Source organism: Pteropus medius, unplaced genomic scaffold (genome assembly GCF_902729225.1).
Source record: "Pteropus medius unplaced genomic scaffold, Ma_sr-lr_union100, whole genome shotgun sequence".
Classification (NCBI taxonomy): domain Eukaryota; kingdom Metazoa; phylum Chordata; class Mammalia; order Chiroptera; family Pteropodidae; genus Pteropus; species Pteropus medius.
In genome coordinates this window covers 17539784-17566416 of record NW_024352786.1, presented here as the reverse complement: position 1 = coordinate 17566416, position 26633 = coordinate 17539784, and the positions used below count along the sequence as shown (strand labels likewise).

Below are 26633 nucleotides of genomic sequence, written 5' to 3'. Positions count from 1 at the left end.
GAGAAAACTCAGGTTTAGTAAGTGACAGGAGTTAAAAGATTCAGACCCCTGTTTGCTTCACACCAAAACTGTACCCCTAACCATTGCAAAATATCTGATAGTATAATTTTGTCCTTGAGAGCCAGACTGCCTCAGTTTGAATCCTGGGTCTTCAGTATCACCTTGAGAAAGTTATTTAATCTCTCTCCCATTTCTAAAATGTGCCTAATAGTACATCTTAAAAGACTTTATAGTCTGGGAAGACAAGAAAAAAAGACATGAAATCTGACAAACATGGCAAGTAATTGCTAAATGATATAACAGACTATAAATGAAGATAGAATTTAGTGTGGAGAAAATACACTTGCCACTTAAAATTTTTCTTTTCAAATGTATCACAGCTTTTCAGGTTTTATGCCAGAGACTAGACATCTGTGCCATTTTTGTCAAAGTAACGGCCTTGTCTTGGGTTTTCTTTTGTTTTCTTATTCACCCTGAACTCTTAGGTCAGTCACTGACTTAGGAACACCTCAAATCCCTCATCATCTTTATCCTTCCTCGGCTGCACTTCTTGTCTAGTACCCAGCAGGTTTGAGAATACGCTCTCTCTGTTCCCACTTTGGGATGTTAGTGGGAATTGGCACCATCATTTATGGATCCCAGCATTAGTTGGTCCTTTGATAACTGATCTTTAGTTGTTTTACTTGTCCATAGTCAGCTTCTTTCATTACCTAGAGGGTGTTTCCAAATGGACATTATAATGACCTCTCTCATTTTTGAAATAACTTGTAAGGTTTTCTGTTTGCTGGCATTTGTTAGACTTCTTACTAAAATTAAAGTGACTTCGACCTCTGTAGCATCTCATTTTTTGATTGTTCCCCTCTTTTTTTCGAGGTTGTCTCCTTCCATAGCATCTAATAAGTATTCCTAGTTCTACTCCTTACCAGTTTATACATTTTCTTCTTGACTCTCCTGTCACTGCATTTCCTTTCAGAGATTTCATTCACTTACATGGCTTCGTTTGCCAACTGTATGCCAGCGAACTCCACTTTTGCAGCCCAGACCCCTGTCTGGAACTACAGATGGGTATTTCCAACAACTTATTGAATACTTCCAGCATGGAGTAGTCAATCCAGGGTGTTGACATTTGTCAAACAGAGCCTATTAATGTGTATACCCACTTCTCCCAAAACAAAAGATATGAGTCATTCTTAAGTCTTTTTCATTTCCTCTAGTATCTTCTCTTGCCTCTTTCTTAATTTATCAGCCTTTTTCCAAGTCTGTCTTGTCTCTCTGCTTTCTAATCCTTTCTCTATTCCACCACTAGAATTAACTAAAAAGGAAAATTAATTTATGTTTTAAAAACCTCAAGATCTGTTACTGCCTTTTGTGTAGATTGAAAATCCAGGTTCCACAGCATGGTGATTTTCTATAATGGGTTAAGAAAAAATTAAATCTTTTCTCAATCTTCAAAGATAGATTTTTTAAAACACTTTAAGTTTTTCTCTAGATTTCTTAAAATTTTTATTAGTTGCTGCCATTTTTATCATCTATCGGAGTGATAATACATGAATTAGCTTAAACTTTCATACTTAACATTTAAGTTTACAAATGTCAGGTTGTCAATTTGGCAGGCCTTTACACTTCCACTCTACCCAGCTATGAGCTTTATTCACTGCCGTGGCTTACTTTAAAATCTTAAGAGAATTTGTTTCAGTTTCTGACTGCCACTTATTAATTGCAAGATATTGGGCAAGACATTAAAAATGATATTAACAATACTTACCTATCTGGATTCTGAGGATTAAATGAAATGATGCATTTAAAATGCTTAGTTTGAGACCTGGCACACAGTAAATACTCAAGAAATATTAGCTGCTGCTGTTTTGTTGTTGTAGCTGCCTTACTCCTCAGTCCCAACATCTCACATACCCAAAGGTGCAGGGTCATTCATGACTTTGTCCATACTACGTGCATATCCCAGAATGCCTTATTCATTCCTCTCACTCCTGTCTGCTCCTTTTCCTTTAGAACACTTCTTCTAAGAAATTTTTCCTGGCATTTAGCCCTTTATTGCCCTCCCCCCACCCCCATACATAGATATCCCCTTATTGGTACTTCTGCTCATACTTCTATTTGGATGATGTTATTGCATTACAATTTGTTTTACTAACTGTTGTCTTCACAGTACTTGGATAGGGATTTATTTAATCTGTTGGATCCCAGTGTTACCTGTCCTCATTGCAGCTAACAGGTTTTCAGTCAATAAACATAAGTGCTGTCATCTAGATTATCTTATTTGATCCCCACAACCACTGTGTTAGGTCAGCATTATTACCTATTATCAGAAAAGAAACTGAGGTTGAATGATTTGCCCCAGGCTACTTAGTTTCTCTAAGTACTACAAGTTTAGAATTCTCCACATCTGCTGTGTAGCTGTCCTCTTATACCTGTGTCATTTATTTATGATATAAATAAAACAGCATTTAACTTATTAAAAGTGTTTCTTGATCGTCTTTGAAACATCTTTGCTTTAATTTTGCAATGCGAAAAAAAAGAGAAACCTTCAGAATTGAGAGTCTGCCGATTCAGTTATTTAAGTTTGATCTGCGTAGACCTTGTGTTCTTTGTAGTATTGGTTAGCAAAATATTGGGTGAATAAATATATTCAACACTTTGAACTTTTCATATAATGTATACACAGTAATAGGTAGTCGGAGTACTTTTACTTGAAAGAATTAACATTGTAATTTTTTCCAAAATTTAATTCAGTTTTTCACTAATTCCAATTAGGCTTTCTTAAATTTTGTTATATATTTAGTAACACCCTTATGAATAATTATGTGTTTGTATATACATAATAGTTCTTTCTCAGTCATTATGTAGGGTTGTTATTTTAAGAACATGTAATAATATATTCGTATGACCTAATGATTTGTTATGGGTTTGTATTCAATGAAAAACACTCATTCTAATAGCTGGAGAAGAGGGGTTAGTGGTGGTGGGATTAGATTTTTAAATATAAAGTATTGCATGTCATTAATTTTGTAAACAGTTTAAAGCCAGATTAGCAGTGCATATAGTGATTCTAGAAGTTGTAATTGTGGTTTAATTCAGTTACAGCATAAATCCCAAGAATGAGGGACAGTTTCTTTTTTTAAGGAACAAAGTTTAGAGTTGCATATGAACATTATTTATTGCCTCATTGTATAATATTCCTTAAATTTAGTTCATCGGTTTGTGTTGCTTTCATTTTTAGGTTTGCTTGTATAAAAAAATACTTATAAGCATTTTTCTCATGCTTATAGTAATATTCTAAATATTACTATAAGCATGAGAAATATTCTAAATCTCACCTCTGTAATAGTAATGTTTATATTTTATTTTAGGGAAGCTATGCGGAATTATTTAAAAGAGCGAGGGGATCAAACAGTACTTATTCTTCATGCAAAAGTTGCTCAGAAGTCATATGGAAATGAAAAAAGGTAAGATTATTGTTTTTCTTGTGGATTGTTCATTGTAGCTATCACGTGAATTTGCAAATGATATGTTAATATGCAAGGAAGAGGATGGTTTCTGTTGGGTTATTTGCAAGTCCAAAATGAAAAATAGGGGGTTTGTCTCTGTTGAAGAGGAGAAAGAAAGCAAATTATGGCAGATTTAGTAAAGATCATCTATCTGAGTCCCTATCACAAAATGTAATCATAATTTTTCTTTTGGGCTACATGATGTTCTGTAAGTATTTCTATAATACATTAGCTCATTCAAAAGTAGCTTTCTTTTTGGTGGAAAATGTAGTTTTATAAACAAATGTGACCCCAAAAGTACCATATCAAAAAGGAAAAGACTAAACAAATGCCTGAATTGAACTATGGAGTGATTGTAAAGAAAAGGGCTCCCAGCCCTCTTCCAACCTTGACCCTGTGCCTATTCAGATTAAGGGAAAAAAGGCAAAACTGATTTGGAACTCTCATACTGCATGAATGTGGGTACTACACAAAAGACTTACAAATCAGATAAGCCAAAAATATAACAAAGTAATCTTCATGTTTAGAATTTGTCACAGTATCTTATAAATGTCAGCATTTTTGTTGTATGGTTGTAGACTTATCTTGTTTGTTTTTTTCACTTAATTCCTAGAATTTCCTCGTTAATAATTTTTCTAGTCTTTGTCTTGCAGACAGCATTTTTCTGTTGAGCATTTCATGGACAAAGGCTTGTTTGTGGGGAAAGATGAAAGATTTTTTTGGATTGGCTAGAAGAAAGGTACCAAACTAAAGTGAGAAAAGGAATGAAAACTCGTGTTTGGGTGTTGGGTTGAAAGGAATGAGTGGAATCTTAGAGTTTGTGAGATAAAGGAAACCTTTATCTTTAGCATATGTATAAGAGAAGGGAAATGTTAAGTATATAATTAATTAAAAGTTCTCTAAATCTCAGCCGAAAAGAAGGTGAAGATATTTAATTGATAATTTTATCTTCAAAGAAGGTGAACGAGTGAAAACATCAGTTAGGACTCATACTGCCAGGTGTTGTTTTTTATCATCATTCAAGTTTACTAAATTTCCGATTATTTTATCTAACTTCTCTAATAGAAATTAATCATCTGATTTGTAGTTAAATATTGGAAGAAGTTGGTATCTGCAGTTTGGGACATAGAAACCAAATTGAGATGGTGGCCTCTTTTTTCCAAAGATGATTCTGGAAATACTCGCGTGTGTGTGTTTGTGTTTTTAATAATGAAGTTGACTGTGTGTGCATAGCAAATCATCTGTTTGTTGTTGTTATTGTTGAGAGTCATTACTTGAGACACTCTCAAATTAGGCCACCCTTGCACCTCACAGTTAATTTGAATAAGGAACAGTTTCTCAGTCAAGAGTGAGGCATTGTTCTGGAAATGCTTTTACACACGTTTTTAAATTTTAATCTTCAGAATAATCTTGAAAATAGGCATGTTATAATCCCCATTCTGTGAGTGGGGACACTAGAGACAGAGATTTTACACATGCCCAGATTCACCTTAGTTAGGAATCATTGTATCCAGGATTAGAACTCCTGGGTCTATAATTCCAAATTTCACATTCTTTTGATTGTCCTAAATTTTCATAGCCTTCCATTTTTTATGTCTGAGTGTTGGTTATTTAAATCAGGGCTTGAGGATGAGGATGTTAAGATGCCAAAAGAACACAAACTTTTTAAACTTTGCCTAGGATTATCCCCTAGGTGAGTGTGACTGGGATGGATCTAATGGAAATACGATTACATGTGTATTTATTGTATTGCTGCCAACTTGGGCTGCTTTTCTTCTCTGGATTTTTAAAGATGCCTTTAGTACAGTTGGATTCATTCATTAACTCATTTATTCTTTATTTCTGGTGACCAGTTAGGTGCCAGATATATGCAAAAGGATTTTTACTGGGAATTTTAGAAGTCATTATGTCATCGACTAGTATTGGCAGATAACAGGCCCAGTGGAGATAACAGAAGGAAGAGCTACTCAAAAAATTACATCTAAGTACAGATAAGGTTCCTATTTCTTACTCCCTGTTAAAAATACATGAGTAAGAAGCTATAGTAGCTTATCAAGTTAAAATAGGTGTTTTAAGGGTTATCTTTTATTGTGGTTGCCTGTATTTTCAGTATCTTTATATTATTTGGGTATGGCCTGGCCAGTCTAAAACATCAGTCAAAAGAAAGCTGGGAGAATCTAAGCTTCTAACCCAAAGAATGAAGAAAAAATGATTGAAAAATAGAGTAACTACTTGCCTACATTTTTACATGTTTGAGTTATTAAAGTTTCTAAAGCGGACATGTACTGCTAGGTAGAAACAATAAACTAATTCTTTATACTAACTTTTATGCCTAATAACAAATATTTGCTTGGCACATCTGCCATCTCATTTATATTAATGCTTAATTAGTTTTGCTTTTTCATTAAAGATCTTTCAAGGTTGAAAAATAAACATCTAAAAAGATTTTGTCTAGAGGAAAATTTCCATTAAAGAAATGGAAATGCTATTTGACACTTTTTCAAGGGAAGTAATTAAGCAGTAGTGAAAGTGAGGGTGACACTGTTGAGACAACAGTAACACCATTTGGACAATTGAACTATGGTTCCGAAGTACTGAGAATGTGTGTTAACTGGTGTGTGTACAAGCAGTTCCTATTTTTTTGCTTTTGAATTGACTAATCATTAAAGGGTAATGAGTCTGCAAAGATAGATAATGTAAATGTTGTGTTTGAGTTTCATCTAACCTATCTTGTTTTATATATTGGACTGAATAAAAAGGCTTCTTTGAATCTATAAGGTATTTTCAAGATTTGACCTCAGGATTTGAGGAAAAAGTTGTTGAATCATTCTCTGAAAATAAAGACTGATTGAACTAGGAAACGAATAAAATCATAAATGTGTGCATATTGCCACCAAGTGGCAGAAAAAGGCATTGTTTGTTATAGTTGCCTAGCTATAGCTACTGGGAAAGATTAGAAAATAAAGGCACATTGTTTGAAAGGATATCCTTTTATAGCAGCTGTTAAACTCTGTAAGCTGGCCACTTGATGGGCAGACTTTTCATTCACTAAGTGCTTGGTACATATTAACCAACCAACTGTCCAAAAAATCTATTTCACACCTCATTGTAAAGGTATATTTTAATTTTTCTTTTATTAATTAGGTGGGTTTTTTCTTATCTCCACTCCCTTTAATTTATTTTGCCTGTGTTCTTCCTCTTTTTTTGTACGTGTGCTTATCTTCTTTTTTGTTATATTACTACCGAAGTCTATGGAAATAAAAATTTGATTCTTTAGATGTTTTTCGGGGGATAGCAATATTGGGATTTTAAAAATATGACTTCATCACATTATGGAAATAATCTCGGTGTTTAGATTATATTGGACTTGCTGCTTTCTCGCATCATGACTTTAGAATAGTGTTAGAATTGATTAAAAAAACAAGGCTAGCTCAGAAGCAGTTGAAGAGTCTTCATTTTTATTATTTACTACATGATTGGAAAAGCACTTTCAGTATAGAAAGTTGATAGTCAGTGTTTAGTGATAAAGAATTTTTTGCCAGCCTTTTCATGTCATTTTATCATAGTACTTTTGAGAGAATCAGCACTACCCTGTCTTTTACAGTTTTCACTGTCCTTATATTTTTCAGATGTGAAATAAAAGTATCCTTTTACGACAGTGTGTGGAGATTTGACTGCTCTATTTGGTACATTATGCTAAAGCATAGCTCTTTGAATTTTATAGCTGGTATACTAACTTACTAAGGAGTCTTAATATCAGTGTTCAGTAAAATACTAATAGGAAACAAGCTCCCCAAATTGATGTCATCTCAATCTCCTGAGAATATGTCAGCTAGGTATTTGAGTCTGTGCCATGGCAAACCTTGGATAGCTCCCAGCATTAGAGGCCAGCCAGAAAGATCCTTGGTGTAACCTGAATTGAGCCTGCTCCAGAACTAGCCCAGCTAATTCAGGCATCCCTCCAAACTTGGAGTGACCTGGAACAGAGCCTACTGCCTTGGCTGTGACCTCTGTGTCCGTGGCCACAGTGAGAGTGTGTAAGCATGAAAGCTGCTCCGATGGTTTGGATAAATATGAGAAGACCCCAGAGGCTTCCCTCCTCACTCAGCTTGACCCCCAAGGGCCTCCTTGGCTCACTTTCCCGTTATCTCTGGCTTCATCTGTTCTCTCCTCCTCTCCACTGGCCACCCTGGTCTGTTTGTTTTCCCCCTCTTCATGGTAGTCCTGCTTACTTTAGAGCTTTTGCACTTGCTCTTCCCTCTGCTGCAATGCTCTTCCTTCCAGACACCCATGGCTTTAGGTTATGATTCAAGATCACCTTTCTAAGGAAGCTTTCCCTGGCCAGGGTTCTTCAACATTTTAGTACTCCCTTCTTTCCTTTATTTTTTTCCCTTCAGAATTTATCACCAGCTAAGAGGATATATGCATCATTTTACTCATTTATCTTTTTTTTAAACCTATTAGAGTGTAACTTGCATCAGGACAGGAATTTTTGTCTTTTTTAAACTATATTTCTAGCGCCTGGTACAGACTAGGAATGTAATAAATTATTTAGTGAATTAATGAATATTAAATAAACCCAGCCCACTTCTTGTAAATTATATGTAAATTGCCTCTAAAGTAGACTTTAAAAGTTGAACAAAAAGCAGGTGGTATCATGTAGTTTGATTCAATTCAATCAATATTGTAGTAGGCGCTGAGTGGGAAGCAAATAAAAAGTAGGTATTACTACATTTAGGAAGGCCTGAGCGCCCATTCCAGCCCAGGGTGTCTGTGCGCGCACATATACATTTATGCACACATGCAGTGCTTTTTTTTTTTTTTAAGTCTGCACATTTTTGGTTTACAAAGTGTTAAAAAGCATAAATTAGTGACCGTATTTTAAAATTAGGAACTACGTATAAAATTTGACTTCAGGCATCTATTGACCAGTTGGAGGATGTGATGAACACCCGGCCCACATGCTCGTAGTTCAGCAGTGGGAATGAGTGGGTGTGTACCCTTGGGCTGGCCATCTCCTGTTGTTTGCTTACCATCAGAGTCACACACCAGTGGCCAATTATCATTGCATTTAAGCTCTTGAAGCTCTTGTTTATCTTACAGTGGGCTTAAAAGAATTAAGAAAAAATTTCCCATACTCATAACTATACAGAAGTTGTATTTACCATGAGGGCTGTGTGTTTTGAAGGAAGGGAGGGAACTTACTTCTTTGGATAATTAAAAGATATTCCCATGTATGTATTGTACATGTGGTTCACCCATTTATATTGCTTACCTGGCTACTATATGATTTTACTTGGCTACCATTTGAGTAGGTATTTGAGCTTTCAGTTCCCTTTATGTGACTTGGCGTAAATGTTTTAAAGTAAGTACAAATCAGCGTGTGTAACTGAGCAAAACAAATTACACCCTACGTAAGGACTGGATTAATGGTCTAACCTATATGTAAAATATGGGGCTTGTACTAGGCTTTGAAATAGATATTTTTTAATTGCTAAAGAGATTATAAGGATGTCATTCTATCTAGGTGGGAAGAATTTGTGAGGGGAGGTTTTTTTTTTTTTTTTGGAAATTAACGAAACAAATCTGCATAGTCTATGAGTTGAAAGGATACAGTTATTCTTTCAGTTATCCACATGTATCAGGTGTTCAGGGTGTAAGATATATAAAGCATAGTAATTCATTAATCCATTTTGCTTTTAATTCTGTTTAGTTTTATTACTATTTTGAAAGTTTCTATTTTGGGCATTGCTCTAATCCTATTTTCTAGATTAATTACCAAATAAAGTTAGTAATATCTATACCAATAATGTCAATTAATAATACATCATTTTGAGTAGACTTTATTCAGTAATTGCACATTCTGTAGTGGTATATCATGTTTTGTAACATGTTAGAGTATATCGGATTTGCTGAATTCTAAAAGTTCAGAACTCTGAGTTATTGGAAATTTAAAGAGAAGTTCCTAAAAAGTATCTAGTCTAACCAAAAGCATAACTCCAATACAGATGAACCTTAACCTGAACAAATGTAGTCTTTATGGAAGTCTTGATTTCTTGGTTTGCATTATAAAAGGCTTCACTCAAAATGTTTCCTTAGGAGCAGTTCCTTTAGGAACTTTGTGCAATTCGATATGATTTTATATTCTTATATTCAAGACAAGGAAGAGCTTTCTTGAATCTAATTGCATGTTTTTGTTTTTGTTTTGCTTCAGGTTTTTTTGCCCTCCTCCTTGTGTGTATCTTATGGGCAGTGGATGGAAGAAAAAAAAAGAACAAATGGAGCGTGATGGTTGTTCCGAACAAGAGTCTCAACCATGTGCATTTATTGGAATAGGAAATAGTGACCAAGAAATGCAGCAGCTGAACTTGGAAGGAAAGGTGAGATAAGGTTGTATTGGTTCCCCATAAAGGGCACCATGGTACCAGAATGTAGTTTTCTTCCTTGTTTTTGGTGTGATCTGCACACCCACACCTCCACCCCCACCCATGGCTGTTGGTAGCAGTTTTTAAAATATATAGATCAGAACCAGAAACAAACTTCTTGAATAGCTGTGGTCTAATGATGATGCATAGAGCTTGAGCTGTTGACACCTAATGGTAGCACACAGTAAGCTTCCTCAACTTGCTGGCAGTTTTAGCAGGCTGTGAATAAGCTTTCTGTTGGCATTAATAAGTTTAGGAGGCCAATCGCTCATCAATCTGATAGGAGCATTATGCTCAAATAACAATGAAAATACGTAATTCAGTAATATTTTACTCGACTCTCTTAATCTTAATCTTATATTGGAAGCAAAGTGATACAGATTTGAAATATTTTAGAAGCATTTACCTGGATTATAAAGATCATACACACATGTTTTACCTAACCTGTGGAGTAGAGCTACACTATAGACAAGAACAGCTGCAAAATTGGCTTGACTCAAACTTTTAGGGATTTTCTTTAATTTGCTAGGGAATGAAATTTATGAATTAGTTTTGTTAATTATAACTTACAAATTTAGAAACAATCATTTCAATCCGTACCTTTATAGTATTCAAAAATAGTTCTTTATTGACTTAGCATTTAACTATTTTGTTTTCCCTTGTTGTTAAAATTTGGAAAATGGTTAGTACTGGTCTTGATGACCACATGAATGCCTTTTGAAACAGTGCATTAAAAACTATTTCCTTATTCAGTAAGTCTTTATTGACTATTTTAGTGTTTGCTGTGTTAGTAGTTAGCACTGGGAAAAGGGGGTTGGAGGGTAACGCTGAGGGTAGTGAGCTGGGGATTTGTACTCTCAGATTTGAGTTTAGTCATTTTACAGATAATGAGCACTTAGAAGCCTTAATATCAACCTTCTCCAAATTTGAATATTTTATGTCATTTGTATCTTTATAATTTTTAACAGTAAGGCTTGTCAACTATGCATTTCAAATTAGGTTTGTGATAAAACATTACAATAAAAGTTGTTTCATCTTAAAAAAGCAGTAAAAAGTATTTCTAAATTATGACCTTTGGGCCAAAGGATATATTTAAGTGGTGAGTTGATCCAGTAGGCCTTAGCTATATCTCATCTATTTTCCTCTTATGTAGAAAGTCTCAGAGTTATGTATCTCCAAGCTTACATCTCGACATTTGGTATTATGAATAATTATTAGATGTAATTAGAAGCCAGGGATTCTAGCAACCAATGTATTTAACTATGTTAATTGAACTTCATTGCTCTCTTTAACCAATTCTAGCTCTCAACAGTTTTAAGGGGAGTAATACCAAACAGCATCCCCACTTGCCTTTCCCAGCGTCACAGCTGAGTATAGCTTCAACTTTACCATTATATCCTTTCCCCAAGCCCTAGAAATTCACAGAAGAGGAAAGGAATACTTGAGAGAGAGCTCAAGCATTAATATTATATTAAAAACCTACTCATAAGATAGTACAGTGCTTATAAGCCAGAATCATATGTTAATATTTAGCTGAAATGAAAAATGCTATTAGAGAAGTCTGTGTAAAATAAGATTTGTTCAGAGTCAACAGAAGGCGTTCCAGGCAGTAAGAACAACATCATCATGTGCTTGGGGCATAAAGGCATAAGAAGATGGTTATGGTTGGGGCCAGGTAGGCAAAGGTGGCCCAAGCCGTGGGGATGCTTAGTTTCAGAAAGAACACTTTGCTCCTGTCTCAAAGAACCTCTATTCATTTAAGGCAATCGTATTTTCTTTTAACAGTCTGTTACTGAATGGTACAATTCATCATTACTGAAAAAGAAGGAATATTTATTTTACATTATTGCGTATTTTTATTTTAATATTCACTACAGCAGAGCTCTAGTATATGTAGCCCTTATTTTTATAAAGGTTATGACATTTGACCATATTTTAGATCTGAGATTTCATTAATGGTGTTATTAATTTGTTAAATATTTACTTTCTCAATTTTACATCTTACATAGTTGGAGCTAGGTAAGCTGTACAACGTGTGAATTATTTACCTAATTAGAACACTTGTGCTTTTCTTATTTTAAAAAATTACATCCCTTATACCTCTCTTGCTAGCTTTATTTTGTTTCTATAATTCAGATTTTACTATTTAAATATTTCTACAGTACTTTTGCAGTATTAGATCTGGTATTTTTCATTTCAAGGCAAATGTTTGAGTTGTTTTTCATTATTTATAAAAAGACTTATATGCCATTTTCTAGGATTTTGTTAGCTAATTTAGCCCAGTGTAACTTTAGTTTTTATTTACTTTATTAAAACCACAATACTTCTTTTTGAGTCAGCGACTTCTTTTTTCTTATGAAAATTGATTAGTTCGTGGTCAGTGGCCTTGTATTTCTTTTTTTGACAGTTCTAATAAAATTATCTCAGGTATGATCTTTTTTGTAATTAGGCATATATTTCCCTTTTTTCCAAGGACATATATGTGTGTTCACTTTTTCCAAACAAAATAAAGCCCATTGTGTGCAGATCCAACCTTCTCTGCTCTTTTTTCCTTTGCTTTTTGCAAATCTTTCTTGTTATTTTTGCTGTTTCATTATTTTTTCTGATATTGATCATATCCCTTAATGTTAACACTCAAATTAGTGATCTTAACATTTTAAAATCTTCCCATTAGAATGTAATTGCCTTCATTTAGATACATATTTCATTTTTGTTCATCTGACTGTCTGCTTTAGAATATTGATAACCCATTTTCCTAGGCTTTGTCTTACGTTGCAGAACAATTTCATAGTTTAGGCTTAATTTGACCTTCAGTGCTTTTTAAAGTATTTACTCATGGCTCCCACCACAGCATCCCTGAAGCGCTTGGAGATCTTTGGGTGAAAGGATCTGTGTGAATGCAAAGTGCTGTTGTTTTTATTTTTCTTATTACTATGTACTATGATTAGTTTTATCTTAATTCTGTCTTCTATAGAGCAAAGTCTCATGGCTTTTACCACACTTTTGGGTTTATAAAAACTTAAAATTGAGTATAAATTATTTAAGATGGCACCTAAATTTTCTTATATATCTTTGCTTTTGAGAAATGAAATAAACTATGGCATTATTTTTGTTCTACTAAAATTGCCTGTAAGTAAAACTTAAAGATTAAAAACCTAGAACACATTAGCTTATTTCTTAAATGAGTGGCACTTGCCCTGCTTTTTAAAAGAAATACACAGCAGAAGAAGTGAAAGAGACTGATTTAGCCCAATTTTAAAGTATTGATCTTTTAAAAAATATAATTCAGATATTTTAAATTCTTAAGCTGTATTTAAGCATCATTTATCCAATCTAGAAAAAGAGATCAATAATTTAGTCCCTTCCCTAACTCACAGAGATCAAGGGAATAGGAAATATTTTATAATTATCATATATGTATCAGCATTTATTTTCCAGGAAACTGACATCATATCTTGCTGTGTTTAGTTTTTCTAGTACCTTTAAATTCAGTTCTTTTGGTAATACAGTATGAATGATCTCACTGGGCAAATGAGTCCTTTAAAGTATAATCATATAAACCATTTCCAGCATAAGATGTTTTATACGTGTCCAGTTGGCACTGACATTGTTTTCCTCAGACATACAGGTGGTTACTCTAGTGTCCGCAGTATGTGAACTGTTTTGGGAAGGACCACTCCTAAAATTTTCTACATTTAATCTGTAATTCGATTAATCATTTAATCTGTAATTCGATTAAATTCCGATAGCATTATTTATATGTTTTCTTTACAGTAAAATTCTTTTTGTTTAAATTAACACTGTAGTATTGATAATTCTGTGATATAGATGTAGAACTATATAAAACAAGGAAAGATTGTTTTTAAAAAGTCTTTTAGAGGGTAAAATGGATCACATTGTTAGTATTTTATAGACTTGATAAGAGAGACCGTACTGTCTTCAGAGATTAATTTCAGCAATTGTTATAGTAGGTTTTATCAGCTCTTCATTGAAATTATTGCATTTAAGTTTGATCAAACCAAGTCACGGCCATACTGAGTTATAGGTACATAACCAGCAAGGTTTTGGTGCTATTAAAACTTTCCTTTCACAGAACTATTGCACGGCCAAAACGTTGTACATATCTGATTCCGACAAGAGAAAGCACTTCATGTTGTCTGTGAAGATGTTCTATGGCAACAGTGATGACATCGGTGTGTTCCTCAGCAAGCGGATAAAAGTCATCTCCAAACCTTCCAAAAAGAAGCAGTCGTTGAAAAATGCTGACTGTATGTTTACTTCAGGTTTCTTTTTTTTGTCCCTAACTTTTACCGCAAATTAATAAGATAAATTGAACTGGTTTTTTTTTAATTAAAAATTACTTTTTGATAGCCAATTCATTCTTTACTAATATTTTTGTGTCCCTCACTTTATCTGAAAATGTCAAGATCATTTATTATTGCTGCTTTATTGTCTTTGGGGTGAGAAGGGGGTTGTACATAAGAGATTTTCACATGCCGGATTTTGCTAAGTTCATTTCCTTGGTGTAGTATAATGTATTTTCTGTAAATTGGAGGTGTTAAAGAGAAACATCTTGACACTAGTTAAAAGTAGTAAAGATAGATTCAGTACTATTGCAATAGAGAAAAAATGGACAATACCTTCTGCTCTAAGGAAGTCGTTTTCAGAGTTCTTCACTGCTCCCCAGAGGCATTTGGAAAAATGGAAGCTCTTTTACTTCTTGCTGTTAGTTAAAGTGACGGAGGGAGTGATATTAGCATTGAATGTCTCGGTTGGGTGAAGGTACTTCCCTTTCCACAAAGAATTGATCTACCAAGAGTGTTAAAAGCACCTCTGAGAAACACTTGTATCACTTGGGCTTTGGAAGGTGGTCCTGAGAATGTAAACAAAATTCTTAAAATGATTACTCTGACAGAAACTGCTGCCTCATCAGCACATTTTTAAATTACCAAAGACAGATGCTGTTTATTTGAATTAAATATCGCAACCCCTACACCCGTTTTTTTTTTTTTAATTTTGATTTTTTATTATGAAAACTTTCAAACTTGTAAAATGGAGACAATAACGTAAGGTGACCATCCACCGGGCCTCACCAGGTTTTTACCAACTGTTTCATTATCACCTCAACCACTAACTCCTCTTCCTCTTCCACCTGCCGAGATATTTTAATGTAAATTTCAGACATCCTATCCTTTCTTTCAACCACCATTTTTCAATAGTAGTTCTCTAACAGATAACTTTCTTTTTAAACATCATTATATGTAACAACTTTGACAGCTCTTTGATGCCATCTAAAAGCCAATCCATGTGCATATTTATCTCATTGTCTCAGAAATATCATTTTATAGTTGTGTTTTTGTGGTTATTTTAACATTTGACTTATTCAAAACTGGATCCAAACAACATTTATACATTTTAATCTGTAATAGTTTCTTCTCTCCCCATCCATCCAGCCTTTTTTCCTTATCATTTATTCTTTGAAGAAACTGGGTCATTTTTCCTATTAAATGTTCCTCTGTCTCATATTTTCATGTAAACAAGAGCTGTTTTTTCCTCCGCAGTATGCATTGCCTCTGGAACAAAGGTGGCTCTGTTTAATCGACTTCGATCCCAGACAGTTAGCACCAGGTACTTACATGTCGAAGGAGGTAATTTCCATGCCAGTTCTCAGCAGTGGGGAGCATTTTACATTCATCTCTGTGAGTATAAAAATGTGCATTTAATGTTTTTAGTGTGAAATTGTTAAATTCCTTTTGATAATAAGACATAGGGATTTATTGTTTTGTTGTTCTCCTTAGCAGATTAATGAATTCTAAAAGACAATAATTTGATCTTTCTTTCTGCTCCACTGCAGTGGATGATGATGAATCAGAAGGAGAAGAATTCACGGTTCGTGATGGCTATATCCATTATGGACAAACGGTCAAACTTGTATGTTCGGTTACTGGCATGGCACTCCCGAGACTGGTATGGGTCCTACTTTTGCTTTAGTAATATGTGTAGTAAAAATTAAGAAAACAGAAAAACCACAACATTCAAATGTAAAAATATACCTCAGTTTCATGCTTTTTAATTTAAAAAGTGGTATCAGTGATCACTGCTATTTATAATTGACAGTGGTTCCCCGCCTTATTTAAAAAAATACTTCAAGACAATTAGCCAGTCTTTATGATTGCATTCTTAACAACTTCCTGTTGTGTTATTTCTAATAAGTTTTGGTGCTCTTTTCCTTTTTTGGTTGTATATCTGAACATGTTCAATAGAGGGCACTATAAAATTACATTATGATTTCTTAATGCAGATCCACTCTATTCATTTTTTGTAGTACCTGCTGCATCCCAACATAGGACCAAGTTTTCAAATGCATTGACATTTGTATTTCTTTAGAAATAAAAGCATAATTTTTACTACTTTACTTTCTCATAAGAAGATAGATTTATTAAAAATTAAATTGATATTTCTTACTCTGGAAGAGGCAGTATGCATTTTGGGCTTCTTTTTTTCACTAGGAAGATCACAAAACTTTAAAAACTACTTTTCTTAGCAAAATGAAAGCAAAAGCCCCTTCTATTCCTTCCCCCATAATTCCCCTCTTTTTCTAAAAATTAATACAATTTAGTTATGTTAAAGATGGAGGAGACTTTATGAGTAAGTTTAATTCAAGGTCAGATTGAGAGGGTTGGGTGAATGGGAGAACGTTTAGTATTACTGTTCCTTAATATGGCTTTATATTTATTCCTTTGGTGAAATATTCATTGGCTTATGTTTTCTGGGACTATTTCAGCAGGGACTAGGTTGATCTGTTATTATCTAAGTAAATATCATTTCTTTCTCTTTTTTTTCTATGTCATGATTGTACAAGGTGATTTTTTTTTTCATTTCAACTTAATATAAAATATGTGTAGTAATATTAATTTATAAAACCTTGAAACTGAGACATTATAATAAAAAGGGTAAAGGTAGGGAAAAAAGAGTATAAAAAAGGGAAAAACACAAACAAACCAAACCAAATCAACATTTATTTGAGTTCTACTCTTATTCATTATGTGTCACTCTGTTCTGAGGATAACGCTTATCTACTCTGGCATTAAATGCTTGTACCACAGAAGCACAATTCAGAGGCTTATGCCTCTGATCAGTAATGGCTTATATATGAACTACTTGTAGGAGTTAGACTCAGATGTTAAAAATAGTGTTTCGTTTACAGTTTCATGTAAAGACCAGTGGTCTGCATTGTTTGAAAGTCATCTTTAATTGAATATTTTCAGCACTCAAAACTGCGTGGCTCTAATTATAAAAATGTTGCCCTTAAAAGGCTGCCTTACAAAAAGCTGCAGTGCTTTTCTAACATACTGGTAAATACGTCTTTCTGGAAGTTCTGTGAGTGAGGAATTAGTTTCCTCAAAGTCATAGATAGGCTTTAGACAGTCTGCACCACTTCCCGTGCCCCTGCACCTCCATTTACAGTTTTCAGTGAAGGCATATTTTTCACAGGAGGCGTTTGTAGCTTTCATATGCTTTTGAGAAGTCTAATACTGCCTTAATACCTAAAAGGTGCTTTAAATGCTTTCTAGAAAGTGAGCTTTATTGGAGATTTTTTCTTGGAAAACAGTATCTCTCTAAGACCAAGTTTCAATGTGATAAATGTTCTAGTGAGAAATCCTGTCAAAAAAGGTGCATTCTATGTAGGTCTAGCCACTAACCAGAAATACCAGTCAGTCATCTACCCCACATCCACAAGGCTGTCAGACACTCCAGAGGTGTGGGGACATTTAAAAATCTGTTAGATAAGCTAATCAGTAAGATAAACTCAGTCAACATTTACTGGGTACTTACCAGGCACAGTGCTAGGAATACAGATAAGATATGTTTATTGTCCTTAAGGGCTGTATCTAGTTTACCTCAGAAATATGGTAAATACTGTACCAACAATTTACAAAGTCAGCATAGAGGAGAGAGAGCTGGTTGGAGTAACCCTTCATATTTAATGAATGTAGAATTTACTACACACATAGCTTAAGTTATGACATTCATACTACCTGGTTTCTCAGATTTCTTTCCTCTTAGTAGTTAGAAAGGATCAAAGCAAGTTTTTGATGCCAAATAGTAGTGGACATTTTTGGTTTTAGTGGTGAGAGCTAGGACGTTCAGCAGTGTCTTCCTGCAGAGAATTAATTGTGGGGAATAAAACTGAACCCAGCGTGGCCACTGTCCTTGATATGGTTGTTATTACTTGCTGTGGGGAAGCAGCGGGTACGCAGGCAGTGGTGCCGTAGACAAGTCTTGCCTCTTACGTGATGGGAGAAGCACGAGTGAGTGCTTGTGCACTTACAGGAAGCTTTAGACTTACACCATTCAAAAATTAATAATTTCTCTAAAATCCTTGTTAAATTTAAATACAGCTTTAAGATTTAAGCATTAAATTGAAACATTTTGCTCAAGCTTAATTAGTCTTATAGACTAGCTTAGAAGCTAAAATTGCTAAAGTGTACTGGCTCCCTTTAAACTCAAAAATTCATGGCAGTATAAGTAGAATGACAAATTCTATTAAACTACAGAGCTAAAAATGTGTAAATATGAAGAATGTTAACTTAAAGATTGAGACTTTTTATAGCTGTGGCTTAGCTGAAGAAAAACCTTTGGACATAAGTGAGATGTGAATCAAGTGATAAAAGTCAGCAGTAGTGCATAATATTAACAGCACTGTTCTAAGTACTTTTACATATATATTAATCAATCCTCACAGAACTCTGAGCAAAGTATTACAGTCCTACATGCACACATGGATTATGCAAATTGTCATGAACCTTCGGTGTGCCAGGTGAGCAAGACAGACTTCCTGTCCTCATGGAGCTTACATTTTGATAGGGAGATAATCAAAAATCAGCTAAAGAAATACCCATATAATATATTAAAAGGTTAATACAAATGATCAAAAAGGCAGGTTAGAAAAGGATGGATAGAGAATTTGGAAAGTGTTTTGGAGTAATCAGAGAAGTTATCTTGTAAAGTTCCTCTGTGTCTAGAGCAGACGTCTGAGCCGTGGATTGGTACCGGTCCCATGGCCTGTTAGGAACCAGGCCGCACAGCAGGAGGTTAGCGACGGGTGAGTGAGTGAAGCTTCATCTGTATTTGCAGCCACTCCCCAGCACTAGCATCACCGCCTCAGCTCCACCTCAGATCATCAGGCATTAGATTCTCATAGGAGCACCGGTCCCTGGTGCCAAAAAGGTTGGAGACCGCTAATCTAGAGTAAAGACTTTATATTACCTGTGTATGATAGGAGGCCACTAGAGGGTTTTAAACAGGAAATGTCTGATATTTATTTAGAAGGATAATTCTGGTTGCTCTGTGGAGAAGGGAACATGAGGGTGTATCAGTGGAAATAGAGAGACAGGTGGTTGGGCTTTTGCCACAATTCAGGCAAGAGTTGATGATATATATTATCTTAGACTGGCATTATAGTAGTAAGGGCATGAGAAGTGACTGACTGATATGAAAGTAGGCCCATCAGAATTTGTCGAAAGATTGGATGATGGGGTATAAGAGAAAGCAAGGAGTCAAGGATGGCAGCAAGATTTTTGAATTGAGTGAACGATGGTGCCATTGATTGAGCTGGGAGTTGGGGAATGTTCACATTTAGGAGGAAATAAATTCTGTTTTTGATTAAGATTGAGAAAGCGAACATCTTAAGTGGAACTATTGACTAAGTAGTTAAATATCCAAGTTGAGTGCAGGAGAGTAGGTAGGGCTGCAGATTTAAATTTGGGAGTTGGCAGCCTCTAGTCTGGAAAGTATGGGGTATGGAGAGAGCAGAAGACGTTTGAGGACTTGGCTCTAGGGCCTGTAAAGGCCGTTTAGAGCGAGGGTCTCCTTGAAAGGAGATTGTGTCAGATGCATCTGAGAAAGCTGCTAAGATGGGGACAGAGAAATGCCCATGGGATTCATCTGTCTGGAAGTCTTGGTGGCCTTGACAAGCAATGATATGGATGCTTTGAGACAAAAGGCTGGAGAGTTGAGGAGATTGGATGGTAAGGAAGAGGAGTTTTCTATAAAGGGAGAAAGGTAAATGGGGTGGTAAGGGGGAGGCACAGAGACAGTAGACAAGGAAGGGTTTTCTTTTGATTTTAGATAGTTATAACATGTTTGTATGCTGTTGGGAGTGATCTTCATAATCATCAAACACTTAGTGATTACATTCTATGTGACAAGTGACATCTAAGGTTTGGTAGGATTATCTTTCAGATATCCATGTATGTTTTGTGGAATATTTGGATTATAAGCTTGTAATGTGATGGAAAGAGTTCAGGCTGGGCAGGCAGCCAGCTCTGGACTCAGTCCCTCAGCTACCAACTAGGTGATTTCGAGGAACTTAACTGACCTCTCTGAGCCCATTTCTAATCTGCAAAATGATAGCTAGTGGATGTTGGATAATGGACTGCACTGACTGCTACACCCACGTTAGCCTTTAGAGATGGTTTTTCCTTTGATGTTGGATTATTTGCCATTGTATTTTATTGGAAAAGTCATCTGAACTTGCTACTCATATAGACCAACAGGATTAACTGCTGGATATTTGTTGAAAATACAGATTGGGAGGCCACACACAAGATCTGTAGGGTCAGAACAGATGTATTTTTAACAAGAACCCTAGATGATTTATAAGCACATTAAAGTTTGAAATGGACTGATCTAGAAAACAAGTGTTTACTTGCCCTATCTTTCAGATGTTCATGGAACAAATTAACTATTTCCACATTCTAACATGCTTGCAATCTAAAAGTATTTTTAACTTAGTCTTATTGTTTGTAAATGTTTTTGTATATGTAGGTATATGACAAATAACAGATGTATTATATAGCTTCTTGTGTACTCTTGACATTATATATAACAAGAATTCTCCATATATGATGACTTTTTTTTTTAATTGTTGAAATATAGATAATTAGGAAAGTTGATAAGCAGACCGCATTACTGGATGCAGATGATCCTGTGTCACAACTCCATAAATGTGCATTTTACCTTAAGGATACAGAAAGAATGTACTTGTGCCTTTCACAAGAAAGAATAATTCAGTTTCAGGTATGTTTTTAAATTACTTGTGAAATCTAAAATGTGTAGACTACACAGAAACATGAACCTCTTGTTCAGTATTAATTGTATCCAGATACATGAAACTGTGTTTGGATATTTATCTCAAGTTCCAGGATCCTTAACCCACACGGCCCTCAGACATGGCAGGCATCCTACCTCAGGGAAGAACTCAATGCAAAAACATTCTCAGAAACAATTAGCATCTAGTTTTGGGGGAAAGCCCTTCAGATTATTCAAAAATCGGTGTTGGGTGTTCAGAGAGTCCACGAGAGCTCTGTGCACACATTGTGTGTAGATGCATGCATATTTTGGGAGAGGATTCAGAATTCTCATCACATTTATATTGAGGTCTTCCAAGATAGCAATGATGACATATTTCAAAAGCTATTTTTAACTACATTTACTCAGAAGGCTTTCATCAGGACATTTACGACATGGGCAAATGATTTAATAGGAGAGTTATACTTTGATGTGAAACTTCTTTGTAAACATCTGGAGATCTGTTCCAGGGAGACGGCCACACAGCCGTTTCAGCCCAGCACTGATGGACTGGTCTACGTGTCTTAAGGTAGCAGTTGGGGATTTTTAGTTCATGTCTGGGTCACTCCTTTAGAAAATGCATAAGTTTCTAGCTGTTTTCTGAGCAGTAGAGGCACCTATTCTCTCTCTTTCTTAGGGATCCCTAAAGAGTTTTAAGCAGCTATTCACATCACAGATACTGATCTTTTATTTAAGAAATTATACAGGTGCTGGTGCACTCTTAAATGGTTATTCTGAAAGGTATTATAAGTTAATATGTCACTGAAATATTTCATATTATAATAACTACTCCATGTAAGGTTTTCTTGTTAATATTCTATTTATGTTTATTTAAGAATTGGCAAAGGACCATGCTTGGGAAGTTTATAAATTTGTACTAAATTCTCGCCATGTTAACTCTAGTCTGTGAGTGTTACTTGTTAAAATTGTCTTATACTATAATGCATGTAAAACTCAGTTTCTAAACATTCTTTCTTCATAAGGCCACTCCATGCCCAAAAGAACCAAATAAAGAGATGATAAATGATGGAGCTTCCTGGACAATCATTAGTACGGATAAGGCAGAGTATACCTTTTACGAGGGGATGGGCCCTGTCCTTGCCCCTGTCACACCTGTGCCTGTCGTAGAAAGTCTTCAGGTGAGACCACTTACTCACAAGTTGCCTTTTATTTATTTGCAATTTCTCTTAGCTATGACTTGGCAAATTTTATTTCAGAATAATTTTGATATTTCTCTAAATCCTGTGATTTGGGGATTTAGTTACATCATTTGTTTTAAAAAAATGGAAATAATAAACTTAAAACCAACTTGTATATTCTCTTGATGTTTTTAGCTCACTCTGTCTTTATATATGTCATTTAAAAGAAGCATTTTAATTATTCATTTTTTGCAAATGATAATTGAATGAAAAACTAATCTGCGCGCTGTAATGAGTAATGAAATTGTTTTGATTTTTTGTGAATTGCAGTTGAATGGCGGTGGGGACGTAGCAATGCTTGAACTTACAGGACAGAATTTCACTCCAAATTTACGAGTGTGGTTTGGGGATGTAGAAGCGGAAACTATGTACAGGTATTTGACAAAACTTTACATTATCCACAGTTTGTGGCGGGGGTGGGTAAATGAGATTCTTTCCTGATTCCAATTGTAATATATTAAACAACCTAGTTTCTAAGTTTCACTTCTAAAATTTGCCTCGCTTTTAAGTGATATATATTTCCTCCTCAGATGTGGAGAGAGTATGCTCTGTGTTGTCCCAGACATTTCTGCATTCCGAGAAGGTTGGAGATGGGTCCGGCAGCCAGTTCAGGTTCCAGTAACTTTGGTCCGAAATGATGGAATCATTTATTCCACCAGCCTTACCTTTACCTACACACCAGAACCGGGGCCACGGCCACACTGCAGTGCAGCAGGAGCAATCCTTCGAGCCAACTCAAGCCAAGTGCCCCCCAATGAATCAAACACAAACAGCGAGGGGAGCTACACAAATGTCAGCACAAATTCAACCAATGTCACATCTACAGCAACAGTGGTGTCCTAACTACCGTCTCACTGCTAGGACTTAAACTGACTTGAATGCAGCAAAATGTTGACAAAAAAAGAAAAAGTGAACAATCTTTTGTGGTTTCTTGGGAAAACTTTTCATACCAGGTGATATTATTCAAAAACCCCATTACCTGCAAGTGCTGATTTGAAGTACAGAAGCCACAGTAAAACAAAACAAACAAACAAACAAACATCAAAATGTACAAACTATTGGAAATTGATTTTTTTCAGCTGTTATTTTCGGTTGGTTGGTTTTTGTTTGGTTTTGTTTAAATGGGCAAGAAATAGAGATGTGGCTGGAATAAAAGTTAATCAAACTAGAAGACACAAATCTAACATAGTTTTTATGGACCAAGAAACTTGTATAAGCTTTAGTAAAAGGTACATTTTCACCAGACCTTTTTTGTATCACCGTATATAGTACACCTTTGTTATCAAATAGGTTGTTTTCTCCCTGCCTCTCTTCGAGCTTCTGCTCTTAAATACTTTCAGGCTCCAAGCCAGACCATGCTTGTTTAATCTAAATACCATACTCTTCCAGGTTCTTTTGGTCTAAGGCTGGAACTGTTTTTATTTTTTTTTTTTTAAGCTGAAGTCTTAGGACTTTTCATGAGTTGAAATTTTTTTGATTTCAGCAAGTCAAATCTTGTAAAGGCCTGCATATTTTTTTTAAGATTATATGAAGTCTGTGCAAAAGCTTTAAAAAATGCCTCTGCCTTGCCTGCAATACATGCAGTATGTATGTTAACTTAGTCTCTGTTCTCAGACACTTGGCAGTTCTTTTTTCTTCTTCTTCTTCTTTTTTTTTTTTTTTTATGTATTTTATAGTGGCGATCCAATCAGTTCTAACATTTACATGGAATTAAATGTGGCCATTTAGTCATTAATGAGTTAATGGCACAGAACATATTGTTGTTTGAAGTGTTTGCTCCCTTTCCCCGTGCTTAAGTGTATCTACATGTTCCAGGATTTGTTCAGGTTTTTTTCCCCCTCCTAATCTTGTACATAACTTGTATTATGTGTAAGTTAAACATTTTTATTTTTAACTTGTAATGTTCCCAGTGATTTCATTCAGTAGGGTGTTTTCTGCCTTGTTGGCATATGACAATAAGATCATAGAAGTATTTGCTACCAATTGGTAGATGGTGCCCTTATTGTATAATGAGGAAAATCTCAGCAAAAGCATGTTTTTGTTTACTTTTTTTTTTGGTAGCCTAGGCCAAGACATCATTATAACTTTAAAACAAGATGCTCTTATTAGATGGTCAACTAAAATAGCTGGAAGACAGTACTTTAGAAACAGATAGTTGTGAGATTATAAAAATGCAAATGTAACTAACTTATCTTTTCATTTCCCTGTCCCCCTTTTTTTGTCTTCTCTTCCCCATTATTGAGTGTCTCCATAAATGTCTGCTACTCAGAAAACATTTGTTTTCATTCAGTTAGATTTGGTTGCATTCAGGGTTGTGTGTGGGTCTTGCATGCTAAGCTCACGAGTTTTACGTCGCCTCCATTCCTGCACTTTGGTTATGCCTTTCTTTGTTCAGTTTCTTAGAAATTACAGCAGATTCCTTGAGCTGCATTTAGTACAAGAACCACATGTGTAATGTTACAGGACACAGTGGAGTAACAGTTGTCCTTCTCAGAGTAAAAACTACCTCTAGATCGTGGTAAGCTTTTACTGTCCCATAAAACAGGAGCCACAAGTACCTTACGAATGCAAAAGTTTCCCGTCCTGCGGTGTTTCCATACAGAACATTGTCTGTCTTGTGTCCCGTGCTATTTTGAAAGTTTCCATTGGTGGACTTTTAAACATCATCCTTGGTAGCATTTTTTTTTCAGCTTTGCTATCTCATCACTCATTTTTTTGCTCAGACTATACCATTGTAAATACACTTCCTAACATCTTTAAATCACTTTTTCCTCAGTTTCCAAGGGGAAAGTCATTTGTAAAACTAACACGTTTGTGGTTAAATTGAAGTTATTGTGGTTTTCTCTTACTGCAAGCCTTTTTAATTACTCGCAGGCTGCACTATACTATACAGAGCCTTCTCTCTCCAAATCTGCTCCAGTCACTAGCTTCTCTGGTAAGCTAATCCTGCCTCACACTTAACCTGTTTCAGTGATCTAGGGCAGAATTCATTGTGGCCTTATCTTTTCTTTGTTTCAACTGTTTACTGGCTTTTTCTTACAAACTTGCTTATTTCTGAGTAGTATTTATTCTCCTCTCTGTTGAGTCGTGCAAGCAGCCTTTACACAGTGCTTTTTGTTCAGTGTGGAAATGTTTTCAGTGCTGCTGTATTTTTAATGGGCCACAAGTTTCCTCCACTTCCGAGGCTTGGTATTTAGTTACAAAATTATATTAAATTAATTGATAACAGATGAGATGCTTTCGAGGAACAAACTATTCTTCACCCAGTTTTGCAGCACAAAATAATTTTTCAAGTTTATGGCTTTGTTAAAATGAACTTTTGCTTTTTTACTGTTTAAATATATCGTATTTGGGCTCTTTATTTCTTTTAGTAATTGAGATATTAGACTATAAACTCTTTTCCTGTTTGTTTTTCTTAAAAGTCCAAGAATGTACTTATATAGGCATTTTCTCCAGCTATTTTTTGCCATCTGCGTACCACAAACTAAAGACTGAAATGCTGTCTGTTGTCACTTATTGTTTTATCAGTTTTGTCAGCTGCTTTAAAAAAAAATCTTTTTCATGAATCTATAAGTCATCTTCAGCCTATAATTTATAGGAGCCTTGTCCTCCGGTTATAGTAGAGGACAGCCCTCCCCCAGTGGGAGAGTTTTTAGAGATGCTGGTCATTTTCCCTCCTAAACTCTCTTAGAATGATAACTATTTCAGTTCAAGTATAGTGCATTTAAGGTGTTTTTTCTTTTTTTAAGTTCTGTTTTAGAAATATATCTTATGCTCTAAAGATTCTATGCAATTTCTAAAAATATGCATAGAAGCTGAGTCTGTGATGATTTTTAGTTGCATTGAATGCATTGAATTGGTCACATAGATTGGAAAGGCAAGCTAAAGGCTTTAAATGTAAAATGCCCTTTTTACTTTGAATGGCTTCAGAATTGAACACTAGTATAATATTTAACCTGCTGCTGACTTTTCTTAAACTGTGGCAACTTAAAGGCATCCTCATATATATATATTGATTAGTGAAATGTTTGTCACTCTTACTGCACAGACTTATTTACAATCATAAGTGGTTAGTTTTTTGGTTTTTTTTTTTTTTTTCTTTCTGTTTTTCTAGGGAAACTGGTACCATCTGTGCCCTCACAAATTTTCCAATGCAGTTTTTGAGAACTAAATTAAGTAGTCCTGTTTAACCAGATAATCCTTGGGGTGGGGGTGGAGTTCCGTTTTGAAACAAAATGCTATTCAATTATTAACCAAGTTACTTACTTTTGATTTCAAAAGCAGCTGTTTCTGATGAGTACTGAACAAATGTGTGTAATTTTCTGTGCCAGACTTTTGACTTTGTTTTCAAGCACTGTAATGTGGGATGG

General features: G+C 35.1%; 1 protein-coding gene across 7 annotated transcripts in view; it reads left to right on the top strand.

The window, feature by feature from the left end:
• The window catches only part of RBPJ (recombination signal binding protein for immunoglobulin kappa J region), a 92898-nt gene extending 69390 nt beyond the window's left edge, over positions 1-23508 (top strand). For 3 of the 7 annotated variants that reach the window (XM_039848767.1, XM_039848770.1, XM_039848769.1), the window contains 9 exons: positions 3369-3464; positions 9721-9886; positions 14025-14199; positions 15493-15630; positions 15786-15898; positions 20873-21013; positions 22048-22203; positions 22534-22637; positions 22794-23204. In XM_039848767.1, coding sequence (XP_039704701.1) covers positions 3369-3464; positions 9721-9886; positions 14025-14199; positions 15493-15630; positions 15786-15898; positions 20873-21013; positions 22048-22203; positions 22534-22637; positions 22794-23106 — 1402 coding nt within the window. In that variant the 3' untranslated portion in view covers positions 23107-23204. Of the gene's footprint in view, positions 1-3368; positions 3465-9720; positions 9887-14024; positions 14200-15492; positions 15631-15785; positions 15899-20872; positions 21014-22047; positions 22204-22533; positions 22638-22793 lie in introns of all 7 variants that reach the window. The other 4 variants (XM_039848771.1, XM_039848772.1, XM_039848773.1 and 1 more) reach the window with 2 other exon arrangements.
• Positions 23509-26633: the final 3125 nt, after the last annotated feature.